The 16550-nt window shown below is 39.6% G+C and overlaps 1 protein-coding gene across 1 annotated transcript in view; it reads left to right on the top strand.

The window, feature by feature from the left end:
- CDC5L (cell division cycle 5 like) overlaps nt 1-16034 on the top strand; it is a 33518-nt gene extending 17484 nt beyond the window's left edge. The window contains exons 14-16 of the mRNA XM_065681819.1: nt 1809-2006; nt 13643-13855; nt 15567-16034. Of these exons, the coding sequence (XP_065537891.1) occupies nt 1809-2006; nt 13643-13855; nt 15567-15671 (516 nt within the window). The 3' untranslated portion in view covers nt 15672-16034. The remainder of the gene's footprint in view (nt 1-1808; nt 2007-13642; nt 13856-15566) is intronic.
- The last annotated feature ends 516 nt before the right edge of the window (nt 16035-16550 follow it).

Genomic DNA, 16550 nt, shown 5'->3' with positions numbered 1-16550 from the left:
CAGATGGACAGTTCAGACGCATGGTGCTGTGCTTACCTGTTTCAGAGAGTTTCACCTGTGAAGTTGTGCCAGTAACCTTTGACTATATGCTTACAGGAATAAAAATGAAAAGGATAAAATCATGTGCCACCAAGTTATCTGTTTCATGCAGACTCCTCCTATCTGAGACTTGGGTTCTGACAATAGCTGTGGTACCTCTACACCTAAATCCCATAGTACCGTAAAGATATACAAGCAGATTTTAAGTCTGACCATATCAGACCAAGGAATCAAGAGCATAAAATGAGAAACACTGAACAGTATGTACTTTCAGTTTGCTGTTAAATGGAAAATTATACTTGAAGATTTCTGAGCAGGAGAAGTTAAAGATGGAAAATACAGTTAGATCATGAATTTCACTGTCCTGCCAGTGTCAAATTGTTCCATTAGGACCGTTCTCTGAGTGTTTTCTCTGCTTGTTTTGAAGTGCAGTGAGAGTCGGGTTTTCTGTCACTTCCCTTGAAGACTATTACACAGTCCAGTAGTTTTTGTATGGAAACTTTCTTCAGAATCTCTGCCTGATGGGCAGAAGTTTTTTTGCATCCTTGCTCCTGCTTGCTCTGACTTTCAGCATAATGTTTCCTCTTTGTCTAAAATCAGATTCAAACCAGAAAGTTTTCCTGTCTTCAAGCTCTCTTCTGGGGCTTGCTTATTTTGCTTTACTTCTTCATTTGTTTTTAGAACATCTTCCCACTAAAATCCTTTAATAAAGTGCTCCTTTCTTTTCTGATAGGTAGTGCTTGTTTCGAAAGGATTAGCAGTGTTGCTGAGCACAGTGTATTGAGCTGTTAGAGCTATAGAACAGTTGTGGTGCCACAAATAAATAGCCTTAAGTAGTTCCTCACAGTGAACAAATAGAAGCTGACTGAAAGTGGACCTTTCCAAGATTCAGCTTTGTCAAGTGTGCTTAGAGAACTCCTATTTTATTTGTTTCCACCATCAGGGACAACTAATTTATTTTCTTCAATATTTCTGGAATCATCTTATCTGGTGATACCTGAATTGCTTGATATGAAAATTTGTGATGCACATGTAAATGCCGTTGAAAGGGAGGACTTGCATTTAAAATTAATGAAGTCCAGATTGGTGAAGATAGTTTAGGTTTTTAGTTACAAATAAAATGTGAAGGACCTGGATGTCTCTGTAGTTTCATGGGCCGGGCTCATTCTCAGAAATATTAAAGGTTATGAGAACAACATGAATCTTTTCATTTGACTGTAAGTGACTTTTGTAAACTAAACTGGAAACTGCAGAATACTCATCTCACTAATAGTTCTTCAGACACAAAATCTGTGTTAAAGTCAGATATTTCCTGCAATGGAGCTTATACAGCTCCATTATATTTGAAGTTGATTTTCCAGGTTCTGTGGAAAAGGGCAAGGAAAAGGAAATGAGAAGTAATTTTTTGTTTCATGGAACAGCTGCTTCTGTCTGTACAGTTCTCCCTCCCCTAAAGATCTTTGCTTTTATGTCTTTTCTTCTGCCGCAGGATGAAGGATCTAGCTGTGCCACAGGGTTCATTAGCTACAGCAGTGTGATGTCAGGTTTGGCCAAATTATATAAAATGAAGGATAGTCGCGCTGTGAGTAGCCTTCTAGCCTGGGTTTCATTATAATCCACAGCATCTGTGTTAGATTTCATAGTTAGCTTAACCTGATGGTGAGCTTTCAGTATGAAAAAAGAAACTGCCCCTGTGAATTGCACACTGAAGAGGAATTTTCCTGTATCTTTTGTATTGTAACTGGTTTATTTCTCATAATTTCCAACAGGCACAGGATTTACTGGCGCAAGAGATGGAAGTGGTAAAGCAAGGAATGGGGCACGGAGAGCTCTCAAGTGAAGCTTATAACCAGGTGTGGGAAGAATGTTACAGTCAAGTGTTATACCTGCCTGGACAGAGCCGCTACACAAGAGCTAACTTGGCCAGCAAAAAAGACAGGATAGAGTCTCTTGAAAAGAGGCTTGAGGTCAGTGTCACTTTTTTTTTTTCCTTTTTGCTCACCCCTCTTTTTTTTTTTTTCTAAGTTTCTCCCCATGTGTTTTCTTTCTTTTTTTTCTACGTAAGAGTTACAGATTACTTTATAAATCATTCGGGTCCTTTGTTGAGGTATTCTCTAAGGGAGTTTGTAGATGCCCTTAAGGTGTTCAAATCGCCTTTTCTCACCCTCCTCCTTTTCTTAAAATATCCCCAGAGTATTCCCACACAGTTTCTCTTTGCACTATTAGCTGTAACACAGCTCATCTCACCCACTTGATTCTCAACTGGAGAGCGGGTCAGGTTCTGCTCTCTCATAATTCCATGTGGATTTTTGGCTGTTTTCTTAATCTCCACTATTAGCGGATCAAATACCTGATCTGTCTAGTTTCATGCTTTGTCCCTGTTAGTGATCAATCTGAGATACTTCAGAGAAAGATGCTTAAACCCAACATCTCTGTCCCCAGACTTCTTTCAAATTCTCTTTCAGACCTCAGATTTGGTTTCTGATTGACTCTTCTGTATAGGTCCAGATAGTCCTGAATTCTTGCCAGACTGGCATCCTCTGCCGGTTCAGTGATTCGCTCCAACAACAGTGAACAATGGATGTTTGTGATCCAATTTCACTTAATCAGAAAATAGTAATAGGCTTCCTTATGAGTGCATCTTAAACTCAAATTTTGAGTTTGCTGTTGTCTGTTTTTGTAACTAATTTATTCTGCAAGTACTAAATGCCAGATTTCAGGTAGCAACATCTTGCTAGTGTGTCCCCTTAGAGTCTGAGTCCTGTGGCAGGGCGCTGGTACTAAGGAACCAAGAACTGACACTACGTCCTCTTCTGCTGAGTTACGGAGTACAGTGTTCTCCAGTGTCAACATGCTTACATCAGTTTATTCAAAATGCAGCTGTCACAGGTCTTAACAAGATGTTAAGATTTGGTGTCCTGGGATTGAGGGAGTTGGATGTGGAGAGGAAATAATTTGAACTGTGGCGCACTTAAGTAGAAGGTGAAAGTTCAAACACTTCGACACTGAATTCCTTTGCCCTGTGTGCCCTCTCTAGAGTTCCACCCAAACACTTCACCCAAAGCACACAAATATAGTGCTTTCATGATAAGAAGTAAGGTGGTTTTGAATGGTTTCTTCCCACAGAATGTGTTTGTTCAGACTTGCAGGAGGTCATATGAACTGTTTTCCAAAATACCTTTTTAGCCCCAAAGCCTCTCTAAATTACGCAGCATCAGATTATTATATATATAAAATATAAACATATTATTATTTCCATGGTGAAAGGAAACTTAAAAAAAAAAAGTTACTCTGTATTTGACATCAGCATAGCTACTGTTAGCTACTGTTCCTAGAAGAACTCTGCTCAAACAGCTACTACCACAGAAATAATATGAGAGGCCAGAAACACTGAATTTTCACTTGATTCGTACATGTGAAATAAAGCGTGAATGTGTGTTTTGTAAAGTTTATCTGTCGAGAATGTCGTCCTGGTACAGACTCCACCATTGTTATACTCACGCACTCAGGCAAGGAGAGGTTCACCTGCGGGTAGCCCAGTAACCGGGGGGTGTTAGCGTTGATGCCGGAGCGCTTGTGTTGCTTCTGTTCCCCAGCAGAGAGCACCATTGCTCTGCCCAACGCTGCCCGCTGCTTGAGCGCTCTGCTCTGCTCTACTCTCATTTCACCAAAACAGTGTCGGAGCGCAGCAGCAGCCAGCCTACACGGCAGCAGGGGCTGTTCTGGCGTCAGGCCAGCGATCGGAGGGCTGTACCTCGTTTGTGTACAAATGCTTTTTGAAATTTAAATGTCTCACACCCAAAACTGCGTTAGAAGTGCATTATTAAAGTTGCAAAGTCAAATAGTCAAAGTCAGGGAATGCACAAACAGCCTTAATTTGCCTGTGTACATGCATTATGAGACAGTATTTAAGTTCATTATTACAGCCTAGTTTTTCCACAGACTCATTGACTGCACAGGGTGGATAGTATTTGCTTAGTGAGTAGCTATTGAATATTTTGTTTTCTCTTTATTGTTCAGTGTGTGGCCCTGTGCTTTTACACTGCACACTATTTCTTGCAGTGGTTACTTCTGTGTGGGCTTTCTTGTGCTGTTGATTTTGGTTCATCTCCTCCCAATATTTGAATGAGTAGTTGGTAGTAGTGTGTTTATTAAGAATATTGAAGAGAAGAAGGTTCAAGTCATCCATTCATCTAACTCTTGTTGTATTTGTTCACGCTGTAAGTTCTCGCTGCTCTGTAGTCAGAAGATGGTTACCCAGGAAGCAAAATACAAATCCAAGGTCTTGCCAAGAAAAAAATAGGGTTTCATTTGCTACCAGTGTTGCATGGGACTCCATGGGAGACAGTTAAAAAAATCTAGCTAGCTGTGCCTATGTTAAGTTGCTGCAGTCAGGAGACTCCATGTGTCACTAATGCAGCTACATCTCTTCAGGTTAGCTGAGAGCTTGGCGTGCCTCTAGACCAGGCTAATTATGTGTTGCACGTACTGTAAAGTGAGAGAAGAAGCTTGTGTATGTGTTCGAAATACCACATACCTTAATTCAGTCAGGCACCCAGGGCCAGCAGAGCTGGCTGCGCCCTGCAGCTGCAGGTGCACTGGAAGCACTGGGCTGCCTTTCACAACTCACTGTTTGTTGAGTGCAGGTGGACTCTGTAAAGCTAAATTTGAGCTGAAAATCTCTCCCAAGTGTGTGCAAAATGGAGTTTAGTGCAGCTCTGTTGCCTGACCTATTTAGAAGGCCCTTCCTAAAAGCAAGATACAGTTTTGTAAGCATAGGTCACCAGCTGGATCTTTTTTTAAATAAAAAGCATAGCAGTGTAATGAACAAATGAATATACAATGAGACAAGCACAGCAATTATTTTTTTTCCCAACCCATTCTCAGCAATGGTAAAACACACCTTCATTTTAATGCTTTTCCAAAGAAAACTGAAAGCACTATCAGTTGAAATAGATATTTTAATGGGAAGTATCAAACAACCTTAATGAAAACCAGGAATACTAGCTCAGCTTTCAATACCCCAAGATACTTACTTGTACTCTTTAACTTCCTCTGAGAGAAGAGTAGAAACTATAAAATAGAGTTTGCCAGCACCAGGAACTGATGTGGGTCAGCTTTTGGGGCTGCTTTTTCCCTTTCATATTGTACTAAGATCATTAGGAAAAAAACATGACAGTTTAGTGACATTTGCTGGAGACAGCTGCACATTGGGTAGTCACTGTCTAATACTTCCATATGGGAATGCTAGCACCCTGCAGATCCTGTGCTAAAAAGCCAGCTATTTCTAGTGCTGTCTTCATTGCTCAGAGATTTCTGTGCGGATTGATGGCGTGGACAAACAGTCATTTTTCTCTAATTGGCCTGTTTTCACTGCCTGAGTGATTTAGTGATGGCAGCCTTGTATATGTTGACATGACATTTATCTTTCTTAGATTGATGGCGATAACACAAACAGATTTGTGCTGTTACTGATGAACTTGAGGCAAAGTGGAGCAGTTGTGGAGAGCTTCTGTTTGGCTAGATATCCTGTCCAGGATTCAGTGGCAGTAATGTACAACTCGGCAATAGTTTTAATACTGAAATGTACTCCTCTGTATTAGTAATAGTTTTCACTACTCCTTTATTTGGAGAGTTTTGGACTCTGAATGTGTTACTTAATGTGGCTTAAGAGTGTTACCAGATTAGTATGTGAACTTTTTTGCATTACGGATGGGGAATTTCAGGTCCATCCAAGTGAATCCCTGTGACCTCATTTTGTGTCGGTGGTGCAGCGTAGATTTGTTTGAATCCTGGTGGAATTTTCTGATCTGCCTAATAGCTTCTAAAAGTCTAGTATATTTGTTCAAGGCTAGGCTACGCTACAGAGCTAGTAATTTCAGAAATGGGAGTTTTCTGATGCTCAAAGTAATTTGCAGTACTTGTACTCCCCTCTATTCCAAGCAATATATTTATAAAAAAAACATTCCTACCTAAGGTGTACATTAAACTAGGACCCTTATCAGATGAAATGAGTTAGTAGAGGCATCTATTTAACAAGGTAGTTACTTCCATTTCTAGTTCGTTACGTAGAAACTTCCTTCCAGCATTACTTTTCCTTTGAAGGCGGTTCATAAAGTTGGCTTGAAACATAAAAATGTTTTTATTAAAACTGTGGTAGTTAACATTGTCATCTCAGTTGCTTCCTGAATTATAAATACTATTGAAAGTCTACAGGGGAAGAAGCTTTAGTTACACTGTACACACAGAGCATAGTAAATTATCTTCTCTTTGCAGTATCCAGTATACACCAAGATGGTAATCTACCTGACTGAAGTGTCCATTTTTGCTTTTAGTTGTAGCCCAAGTCCTCTGAATTAATTTACACTGAAAACCAGTTGTATAGCTAGAGTTTTAGGGTTTACCTGGTATGCACCACTACAACGTGTATCACTTACTAGTTTATTGGAGACTGTGTTTTAATTTCTTTCTAGTTTACATGTTTCTAAAGCTTCAGTTTCTTTTGAGTTTTCGGGTGTGCTGTTACTGAGAAAACACCAGGAGAAACTAAGAGAATGTATAAGATTAGGAATAGAGAAGTTACCCTTTTATGGTCACACCTATTCATTTGTTGCCTGTGTTGCCTTTGCAGAATATGCTTCTATTTATAAGGTCTGTTGCAAACTTAAGTTGGCACCAGAGGATCACCTGTGAGGGATGTTAGTTGTCCTCACTGTCAAGTTGTTCAGAACCCGACAGAGCTGACTCTTTATACAAGACCACTGTTGCAGTGTCTGATCTTTGATGGTCAACTGTACATCAAGCAAAGTAGGTGTATTTAGCAGTTCCGGAGGGTATATACTTCTCCTGGGTAACACAGATATACGGCACATCCCTTAGGAATTTACCAGTGTGTGAAAACACTTTTACTGTATACAAGAATGGTTATCATGCAGTTTGTTCTATAGCTAGGATGTTTTAACATTTGACGCATTTGAAATTGGCAAATGTGATGCCCATATATAAGAAGGGCTGGAAGGAGGATCTGGGGAACAGGGCTCAGTCTGACTGGTGAAAAGGACCTGGGGGTTCAGTCAAGTCTGCTCAACATGAACCAGCTTGTGCCCAGGTGGCAAAGAAGGGCAGCATCATCCTGGCCTGTATTGGAAATAGCGTGACCAGCAGGACTGAGTAAGTGGTTATCCTCTTGTATTTGGCAATGGTGAGGCTGCATCTCAAATCCTGTGTTTAGTTCTGGGTTGCTCACTGCAGGAATGATACCGAGTTGCTGAAGTGTGTCCAGAGAGGGGCAACCAAGCTGGTGAAGGTTCTGGAGCACAGGTTATGAGGAGCAGCTGAGGGAATTGGGGTTGTTTAGCCTGGAGAAAAGGAAGCTCAGGAGAGACCTTATCACCCTCTACAGGTATCTGAAAGGAAGTTGCAGTGAGGTAGGGTAGTCAGTTTCTTCTCGCAAGTAACAAGCGATGAGAGGAAGTGCCCTCATGTTGTGCCAGGGAAAGTTTAGTTTGGATATTAGGAAATTGTCTTCACCGAAAGGGTTGTCACCTGATGGAACAGGCTTGCCCTGGAACAAACTGCTGCTTATTTTTGTCTGTCTGCCACCTGCTATTCCCTGTAACTTTGTACCCATGCTCTTGTAACTCTGTGGTAATCTGAATCAGTTCATTGAGTTGGCAGAAAACAAAGTAATTTTAGATTAACCAGCAGACCCCTTTCCAGAGGAGTTGGATATTGGATCAGCTTAGCTGTAGTATAAATCACGTCTTTGCTTTCAGAATTTTAGAGTATTTGTGTGATCTACAGTGGAGGTAACGCATAACCTATAATGAGGAAAGTAATAAAAGTTTTTGTATTGCCAATGATAACTTATGTCTACAATAAGAAAAAAATGACAGGGAAGATAAATGGATTTAGCCTGAAAGCTTGTGTTTTCTTCCTAGCACAGGTGAATATTCTTTGCCTGGTTTTGAGCAGGTCCTGTGAGTTCAGATTTGATACGCCTTATTTTAGCCTGCTACCTAAACAAAGTTGCGATTGCCTTAGGTTCTTTTCAGTAAAGATGAAGGGCCTCCTGAGAGCAGCTTGGCCCATTTTAGAGTTGAATTTCCCTCTGAGCTTTCTGTCCTTTTTTTTTTTTTTTGAGAGGTATCTGTCCTAATGTGAGCAGTGTCAGAATGTGTGAATGTCAGGCCCGCATGAGTTGCTGCTCACTAAATAACTTGCTTCATTTATACCTGCTGTTAGCTGCAGTACCAGTGACTTGTTATGCAGGCTTGTCGTGGCACTTCTGGTATGTATTAAGAGGGAGCAAGGCAGTTTGTTAACTTGTTCATTGCATGACCTTCCACAAGACTGTTAGCTTTTTCTCTGGAAGAGACCAGTCCAAGAACGCTGGGCTTGCAGTGATAGTTTTTGAAGGTAACTACACTGTGCTTACTGCCATATTATCTCATCAGACACAGTACTAACCCATGTTGCTTACAGTTAGTCAAAGCTGTTAGCTCGAGGTAGTTGCTGTCTGTGATCATACTGGGGGTTTTTTGGTTTGGCTTGTGCATCGGTTTTGGGTTGGTTTGTAAAGAGTTTTCAGAAAAGCTTAGTAACAATAAATTGTTTGATGTTCTTAAACTGTTCTTTTCTAGACATGTTTCTACTGTGATTGTTATATATGATATCACTGATAATATTGCTAGTCTTAGAAACAGTTCTGAAATAAAAATATTCAAAGTGGGCTTTAATGTTATCATTGTAGATCAGCAGTGACTGCTAACTTAGGTGGTAACTTTCTGGATTATTCTAGTTCTAGATAGTTGGGATGCTGTAAACTTCTGTGGGAGCATTTGCTTTTGAGGTACCCTGTACTGTGTTTACTCAGCAGTCCTACCAGTTCATGTCATGACATTTGAAAGCTAATTGCCGTAATTTCTTTTGGGTTTTGTTTTGACTACGAGAATAGCTTTTTGCAGATATCAGTAGGTTGTAGTACATAATCTACATAGCAAAGTGCAATACAGGAATTTAGGTTGAGGCTTCCCTACTGATTGGGGAAAGGTAGCTTTATATTCCCATGCAAGCTTTGAACATTTGGTCTAGTTTTCGATTGCAAAGTTGCAGTTGCGCACTGGCAGTGCCTTAATTTAAGGATCACCTGTGACCAAATCTTTCCATGAAAACATCTGTTGTCACCTGAAAGTTACATGCTCTGTCCCCTTTTGACTGCTCTGCTAGTAATTAGCACCTTTTCTTAATGATCTTCATCCCCCTTGTGTGTTAAGTAAGCATCATCTTCAGTGTTGCAGCAGTGTACTGAAGCTGTGTCAAGCCATGGAGTGGTTTCAGTTGATGAGTTGAGCTGATGCGAGTGTTGGTGTCAGTTTGATAGATTGAGACCATGTTGTTCTACTCTGGGAATGCAATTTTTTGTTTGATAGTAACCCCAAGCCTCAGTTTCCAGCAGAGCTGACTATTATTTTTTTACTAACTCAGAGGTAAGAGGCAGGCTCTACAGAGTTTTGCCTGGTCAGCTGTGGACAGATGGAACAGTATTTCAAGCCAAAAAATAGAAAAGTCTGTCCAAGAGCGTGGAAGTGGAAAAATATTTTTAAATAGAGCAATTTGTTTAATTTTAGTAGAGCAATTTTTGTTTAAAAACATGCTGTTGTAGAGTGCACACTCAAGCTTATAAAGGCAGATTTTACACAAAGGGTGCCCCAGTATTACAGTCGTCATTGTCCCTGGCGTGGTTTGAAGTGCTGGTGTAACCTGGTGTTGGGCAGAAAGCTGTCATCTGAGTATGCATTGTCTCATTCCAGCTACTTTGCCTGACTGAGCCAATATGAGGCAAGTTCACAAACCCTGCTACTTAAATAAAGTTAATCCAGCTCCTGCCAGCAGAATTGAGTATGGGAGGGCCTCTTGCGGGTCTGAAGTAAGGAAGGAAGTTATAGTAACATTTGGAGTAGTCCTATATAGGTTCTAAAAGTAACCTATTCAGCCAGCGTAGCTGAAGCTGGCAGAGGATTTCTCTGCACAACCTAAGCAGCTTTATAATATGTTGATTCTCCAAGGTCAAGGAACAAGTTGGTTTGCTTTTAACTATGGCCCTGGTAAGAACCTGCAGCAGTTTTATGTCATGTTTTGTATCCATCAGGCATGATTAAGAAAATCAATGAGAAGACAAGAGAGCTTAATGCTGTTTAAGGATTACCAGAAGCTCCACATTTAATGGACACAAACAGTTAGTAAAGGGAAAACCAATGTTTTTGAATTGAACTGAGGAGGGGGGTCCTCAGTGAAATGAGGAATGTGAAAGTTCAGTTTTGAGGGCACTTGAGCCATTCCTTCCTCAGGGTCAGTTATTCTTAAATCTTTCCTGGTGGGTGTTTGTTCTCATAGCAGTCTTCTCTGTTCTTTGTTGTCCTTGGTAAAACCTTCCAAATAACCAAGAATTCAATGCCAAATTTAAATCCCTCTTCCTTTCTCAGTGAACATAAGAACAGACTAATTTTTCACAATGATCTTTGAGATATTTAAAGCATGTTGTTGTGTCTCTTCTTAATTTTCTCTATTTTTCGTAAGGTGGATGAAAAAACTAAACAAACAACAGAAGATCTACCCTGTTTTTTCAGTCAGTCTCCCTTTTCTAGGTCACGTTTTATAAACCTCTGATTACGTCTGTTGCTCTGTTCTGTTTTCTCTTTTTTGGATCTTTAGTGTAGTATTGAAAATTGAACACAACTTTACTAGGCCTGAGGGAAGGCTTTTTTGTGGGGATTTGGGATGGGATGAGTCTCTCATGCTTGCCCTAACATCATATATCATCCTACCCCGTGTCTGTACATTCTGTTCTCGTTTTGCTATAGCTGGTACGGAAGTCAGCAGAACCAAAGCTGGCCAAGGAGCAGCACAAAATAAATAACAAAAGTGGAGAAATCTTCCAAAAGTCTTTACATTTTCTGCTAGGTTCAAATGGTTGTCAGATTTTAGTGAAATCTATTTCTTAGCTTTAAGCAAATAATGTAGACTACTGTTTAAACACACCTCTTCATAACTGCTTGGAAATTTTAGCTTGGTATCTGATCCTTAAAATTTTATGAAGCTTGAGCTAAAATTATATGCAGTTGTTGGCATTAATGCAGCAGTCAGCAATTTTGAATAAATAGTATTTGTTACAAAAGCTAAGACCTCTTTTTGACCTTTTCATAGTAGGTCCTAAAATCTTGTAGTTGGGAGGGAGGAGGAAAGGTGGTGAGTGTTCACATTTGTCTCTATAAGCAGAGAAGGACGAGAGGGCTGTTATTTCTTGTGTTAGATACTTGCGAGGCTTTTTTCTCCCCCAGTACCGCCCCCCTTCCCCCCCCCCATAGAAAAGCAAGGTCTGAATAGCAGTATAAAATCTAACGGGCTCTAGTAGTTGAAAGTAAGAATCTATATCCAGATCAGCTTAGAAATATCAGCTCCAGTTCTCATTGTCTGAAAATTTCAAGAGTGTTTAAGTAATCAGGGTCTGATACCATAATAAGTATTAGAATTGAACTGGCTTTTTTTCTTTTTTCTTGGAGGAAAAAAAAAAGGCTTATTATATCTCATACATTAAAACAGTACACACTTAGAGTGGGATTGATCCACACTTAGGTAATGCTGTCTGAGCAAGCCATCTGTCCTTCCGTATTAGTGAAGAGCACTTCAGTAGCATGTTTCTTCTCATTCTGAGGCTCTGGATCAGATGATACATGCTTTAGAGTTGCCAGTTTCTCTTCTGATTATGGAAAGATCTCGGGCAGCAAGCTCAGATGTTGATGTCTAAAGCTGAGAAAAGTGAATCGCAGCTCAAGTGTGTAAAAGTGTGAGACCATCCCAGAGCGTGAGACAGTACTGCCACTGCTACTGGTGATGCTTAGAGAATGCAGGTAATTCAAGACTTATAACTGCAATGCCCCGATCCATTCTCTTTTCTGTATGGTGGAGATAGCGCGTATAACTGTATTTCAGGTACTCAGTATTTAACATTTTATTAGAAAATCTGGTTATTGACAGATCATCCCTCAGGACAACAGAATAGCTGAACTTTTCTAAATGATCTTTTTCAACCTGTTCTAGGAGACTGACATTCTGATTGCAGTTTCATTTCACACCAAGCATACTTTATGTTGTCTATAATGCTGTGAAACAACATGGGACAACTGATCTTTGTTACATTAGACCTCTGTTATAAATAAAATTCTGTTTGCCTGTGCATCCATCTGTTCCATGATCTCTAAATGTCAGTGGCTCTCAACACACATTTTTCATCCAAGAAACAGTAATTGGAAAATAGTTAATTTACTGCACAGCTGTATTTGTTCTTGCAGTAATAGCATATTATTTACCACTGGAAACATTTAAAGCTTTCATACTTTTCCATCAGAGAGTATCCTCACAAATCCCTAATCTATTTATTTAATTTTCTCTAGATTTATATAAATATTGAAAAAGAGGCGCCTTTCTGTATGCTTAAAGCACCTTGGGCATAGCTTAAGTCTACATTGCAAACAGAAACTGAAAGGCATAGCAGTCTGCGTCTCTCTCCCCAGGAGCAAACTCGACAGCTCAGAAAGTCAAATTTCTCTTTCACTCACCCATTAACAGTTTGCTCCCTTGACCATTCACTTTGTTTATCTCTGCACCACCTACTAAAACTGTTTCAAATGAGTGAATAAATTGTTAAGGAGTAGGACATTTCACAGAAACATACAGCTGTATGATAGAGCATGTGTTATTAAAGTTGGGATGGTTGAAAGGTTGATGAAATGTATTTTGCAATAGCTTGGAGCATAAGACTCTGATGGCTGTGCTGGTCCTAGTGGCTGAAGTTGTCTGGCTGACTGTAGTTACAACTGTAAAGGACAGACTGGAAAGTAGTTCCTTCCCAATGCAGTTTAGTTTAATTGGTAAAAGATGATTCCTTAGGTAACTGTAGAGTTCAAAGCAGAGAAACCTTGTTTTTGGTTAATCAGTGTAAGTCCTTTGCATAAGAGAACAATCACCAGCAAAGCTTTGATTTTTAAGAAACGAGGCAGGGTACGTGGTTCAGCCACTGTGGTTCTGAGTTTTATCACAGAGTCACAGAATGCCTTTTTACTGTATGGAATATTATTTAGATGAATGTTGTTGAATAGACAGAGGGATTGAAAGACGTGGCTGCTTTTGCAGACCAGGAATGTAACTTGGAAAAGGAGGAATGTAATGCCTTGATTTAGTTTTACTTTATTAAGGCATAGAACATCTCCTGTGTAAGTGGGATGTGGCATAGCAAGCTGTCATGTGACTCGGCTGCTTAGTTAACTCAGTGACTGCAACAACTCCTGTCTGTAAAGCAGTACTCGGATCGTGTGTCATTACCCCTGTTTTGACTATTCACCCCCCAGAATAATCTACATTGTAAGGATTTTAATCCAGAAATTTAGGTTGTTGTAAAATCTGCAGTATGATTTGTTAATAAAAATCGAAGAACTCAATCAACTTGATAGAGTTCCACAGATACATTTTTGCTACTTTTTTGTTTTGTTTTGTTTTGCTTTTGAATTCTGGATAGATAAAACAATTCTTGGATTCTTTCTGACAGATAAACAGAGGTCACATGACAACTGAAGCAAAGAGGGCTGCCAAGATGGAGAAGAAGCTGAAGATCTTGCTTGGTGGTTATCAGTCGCGGGCAATGGGCCTTATCAAGCAATTGAATGATTTGTGGGACCAAATTGAACAGGCACATCTGGAGCTACGTACGTTCGAGGAACTGAAGAAACACGAAGATGCTGCAATCCCTCGGAGACTGGAGGTGGGATTCCTAAATGTAACATGTTAGGTCAAATACAGGCTTTTTGTGGAAAAGATGTTTTTATGAGGCTCTGAGGTTCACAGCCTGAGTTTGTATCAAGTTTTTAATGGTCTTTTAAGATTATACTTTTGGCTATGACCCGACTCATCTGCTGTTCGTTTCAATATCAAAGATTCTGTGATACATATATTATAAGATGGGACTAATCTACTAGTGTGTTCTTTAAATTTGTTTTTATTCTATTTCCTTGTGTGGTTTATTTTATTAATCTTCTGCAGTGCGAATCAGCAGAAGTTCCATATCTACCTTAATTTGGCTTGTCTTGTTTTTAATTACTGTGAGAACTTAAGGTAGATCTGAAACTTGTCTAAAGCCTTCTACTTCTACTTCCTTTAAAAGTCAATGGACCAAATGCCAACATGTGCTACAGGAGATTCTCCTTTCTTTTCACATGTTAATTATATTACTCCCTGAAGCTAACATTGTCAATGGACTTGCAGGTGGGTGGACTTCTGGAAAGCCAGTACTGAAATGGAGTCGTTGTACCGATTTAAACATGGGTCTCTGTTTCAGAAGCTGAGCAGTTGTTCTGTAGTTATTGTTTTGAGCAGTCCTCAGTGTTCAGGCCGTTTGCCTGTGGTCCTGTTGCTAACTAACAATGTTTGCATGTGGACCTCCTGATAATGCCACCTGCCTTACTGGCCTCTAACTGGTTGGCATGGCTTTTAAGAAGCAAGGTAACTCTTTCTCTTAAGCAGCCTTAACTTCAGCCAGGAACTAGCAGAAATAGTCTGAGATACATGAAAACAGTGCCTCAGACCCACTGCTCTTAGTTAAGGATCTCCAGGATATTACATGCTTTATTCAGCTAACAAAGCAGCCCTCAACCAAGATGCAGTCTTACACTTGAGCCAGTGCCAGGCTTGCTTTCCAAGAAACAAGTACTCATCTGAACGTAATTTTTCCTTGAGTCTTAGATCTTCCCAACCACTTGCTAAAAAAAAAAAAAAGATAAAATATATCAATTCTTAAAACTGTTCTTATGAAGACTGTTTGAAAATGCTCATAGATGTGTTTGCAAATTCAGAAGTGATTGTTTTAGTGAAAGTTAACAGTAAAAATGTATTAAATAGCTTGATAGCTACTAATAGCACCTGGTACTAGTAAATGGGACTTTACTCGGGGATAATTCTCAGAATACATTTACTGCCTCTCCTGAAACAAAAGCAAAGGGAGATGAAATGAACTAGCAACTGGCAGTTTTAGAAGAAGCAGTAGTTCTTCATGCCTTGTGTAGTTAGTGGAAGAAGACCTGTAGAAGGCCTTGTTGCAGGAAGCAGGGTTGATTAAGAAGGCTACCCAAAAAATGTTTTGAACAAACTCATGAAAGAAGAATCCATGGATAACTGTTAAATTCAATACTTGTATCAACTTTCCTATTTGAAATCTCTCCTTTTGAGGCATTTAATATTAACTGTTGTCAAAAACAGGGTAGGATACCTGACATTTGAAATAAAATAACCGTGATTCTTGATACTCTCCATCAACTGCTTTGTTTTACATTTATATTTAAAATAAGTAATTTTAGTGATGTCTTATCTCAGTTCTGACCCCTTCCTCTGGAGGAACTAAAATATAACCCTTGGTAAAGATCTTCATCGTGTGACCATTGGAAAAACTGACTGGTTGCTTAATTATGTTTTTCTTGCAGTGTCTGAAGGAAGATGTGCAACGACAGCAGGAGAGAGAAAAGGAGCTTCAGCAGAGATTTGCTGACTTCATGTTGGATAAAGAGACATTTCAAGCGAAGTATTAAAGCACAAAATTCCATTTCTCGCTGATGTAACATTTTTAAGATGTACAGATACTTCTCCAGCAACTCTTACCTACTACTGTATTGCAGAAATCAGATGTCGTCTGCTCTTTGCATCTTGTCAAGTTTTGTTCATTTAATGGACTATTCAAAATGCTCTAAGAATGGCTTCGGCCAAAATTAAAAATCGAATTGAAATGGCCAAAATTTTATTAAAAAAAAAAAATCACTTTGCTATGATTTTAGCCATGTCTTCATTTGCTAGGGTTATCACATTATTCCTAGTGTTTTATCAGTCTTAAAACTTGTAAAATACATGCCTGCAGAATAATGTCTTTTGAATAAACTTGGAATGTTAAAAAATAATTAAGATATAAAATGCCTGTCTTTCAACCTATCCCAGGCCTCTTGTGTTTCTGATAGATTGTCTTTCTTCCCTTTCTTTGCTGCTGCTTTTTATTTCCCAAGGCTGTAATTTGTAATAGGAAGAACCTGTGTGGGATAATTGCAGTCCATGTAATAATCTTTGCATGATGCATGTTCCTTCCATCTGGTTGATGAACCTTTTCTGCTTTTATACAGTGGGCAGAAGAACTTGGGTAACATCACAGATCTACCTTGGCCCAGACCTTGTGGATGATGGTTCTGGGGGCTACAGCCATACTCTTACACATCACAAGCACTGGAACTCAGCCATTTGTTCCGTTCAGTTTTTAGAATTGTCCTTTGCTCTGTTCTGGCTCTGATCAGCTCATGTCTTCAGAGCACCTCCAGGTCACAGTTTGTGAATTAATGTAGGCCAGGGACACCAGGAATGCTCAATCAGCAGTGGGGATGTGGCCAGCCCTGGTAGCTTAACGGCATGTGTCTGTGCTGTGCCAA

The sequence above is a fragment of the Lathamus discolor genome, chromosome 5 (assembly GCF_037157495.1).
Source record: "Lathamus discolor isolate bLatDis1 chromosome 5, bLatDis1.hap1, whole genome shotgun sequence".
NCBI classification, from domain to species: domain Eukaryota; kingdom Metazoa; phylum Chordata; class Aves; order Psittaciformes; family Psittacidae; genus Lathamus; species Lathamus discolor.
This window is presented reverse-complemented; position numbering and strand designations above follow the sequence as displayed.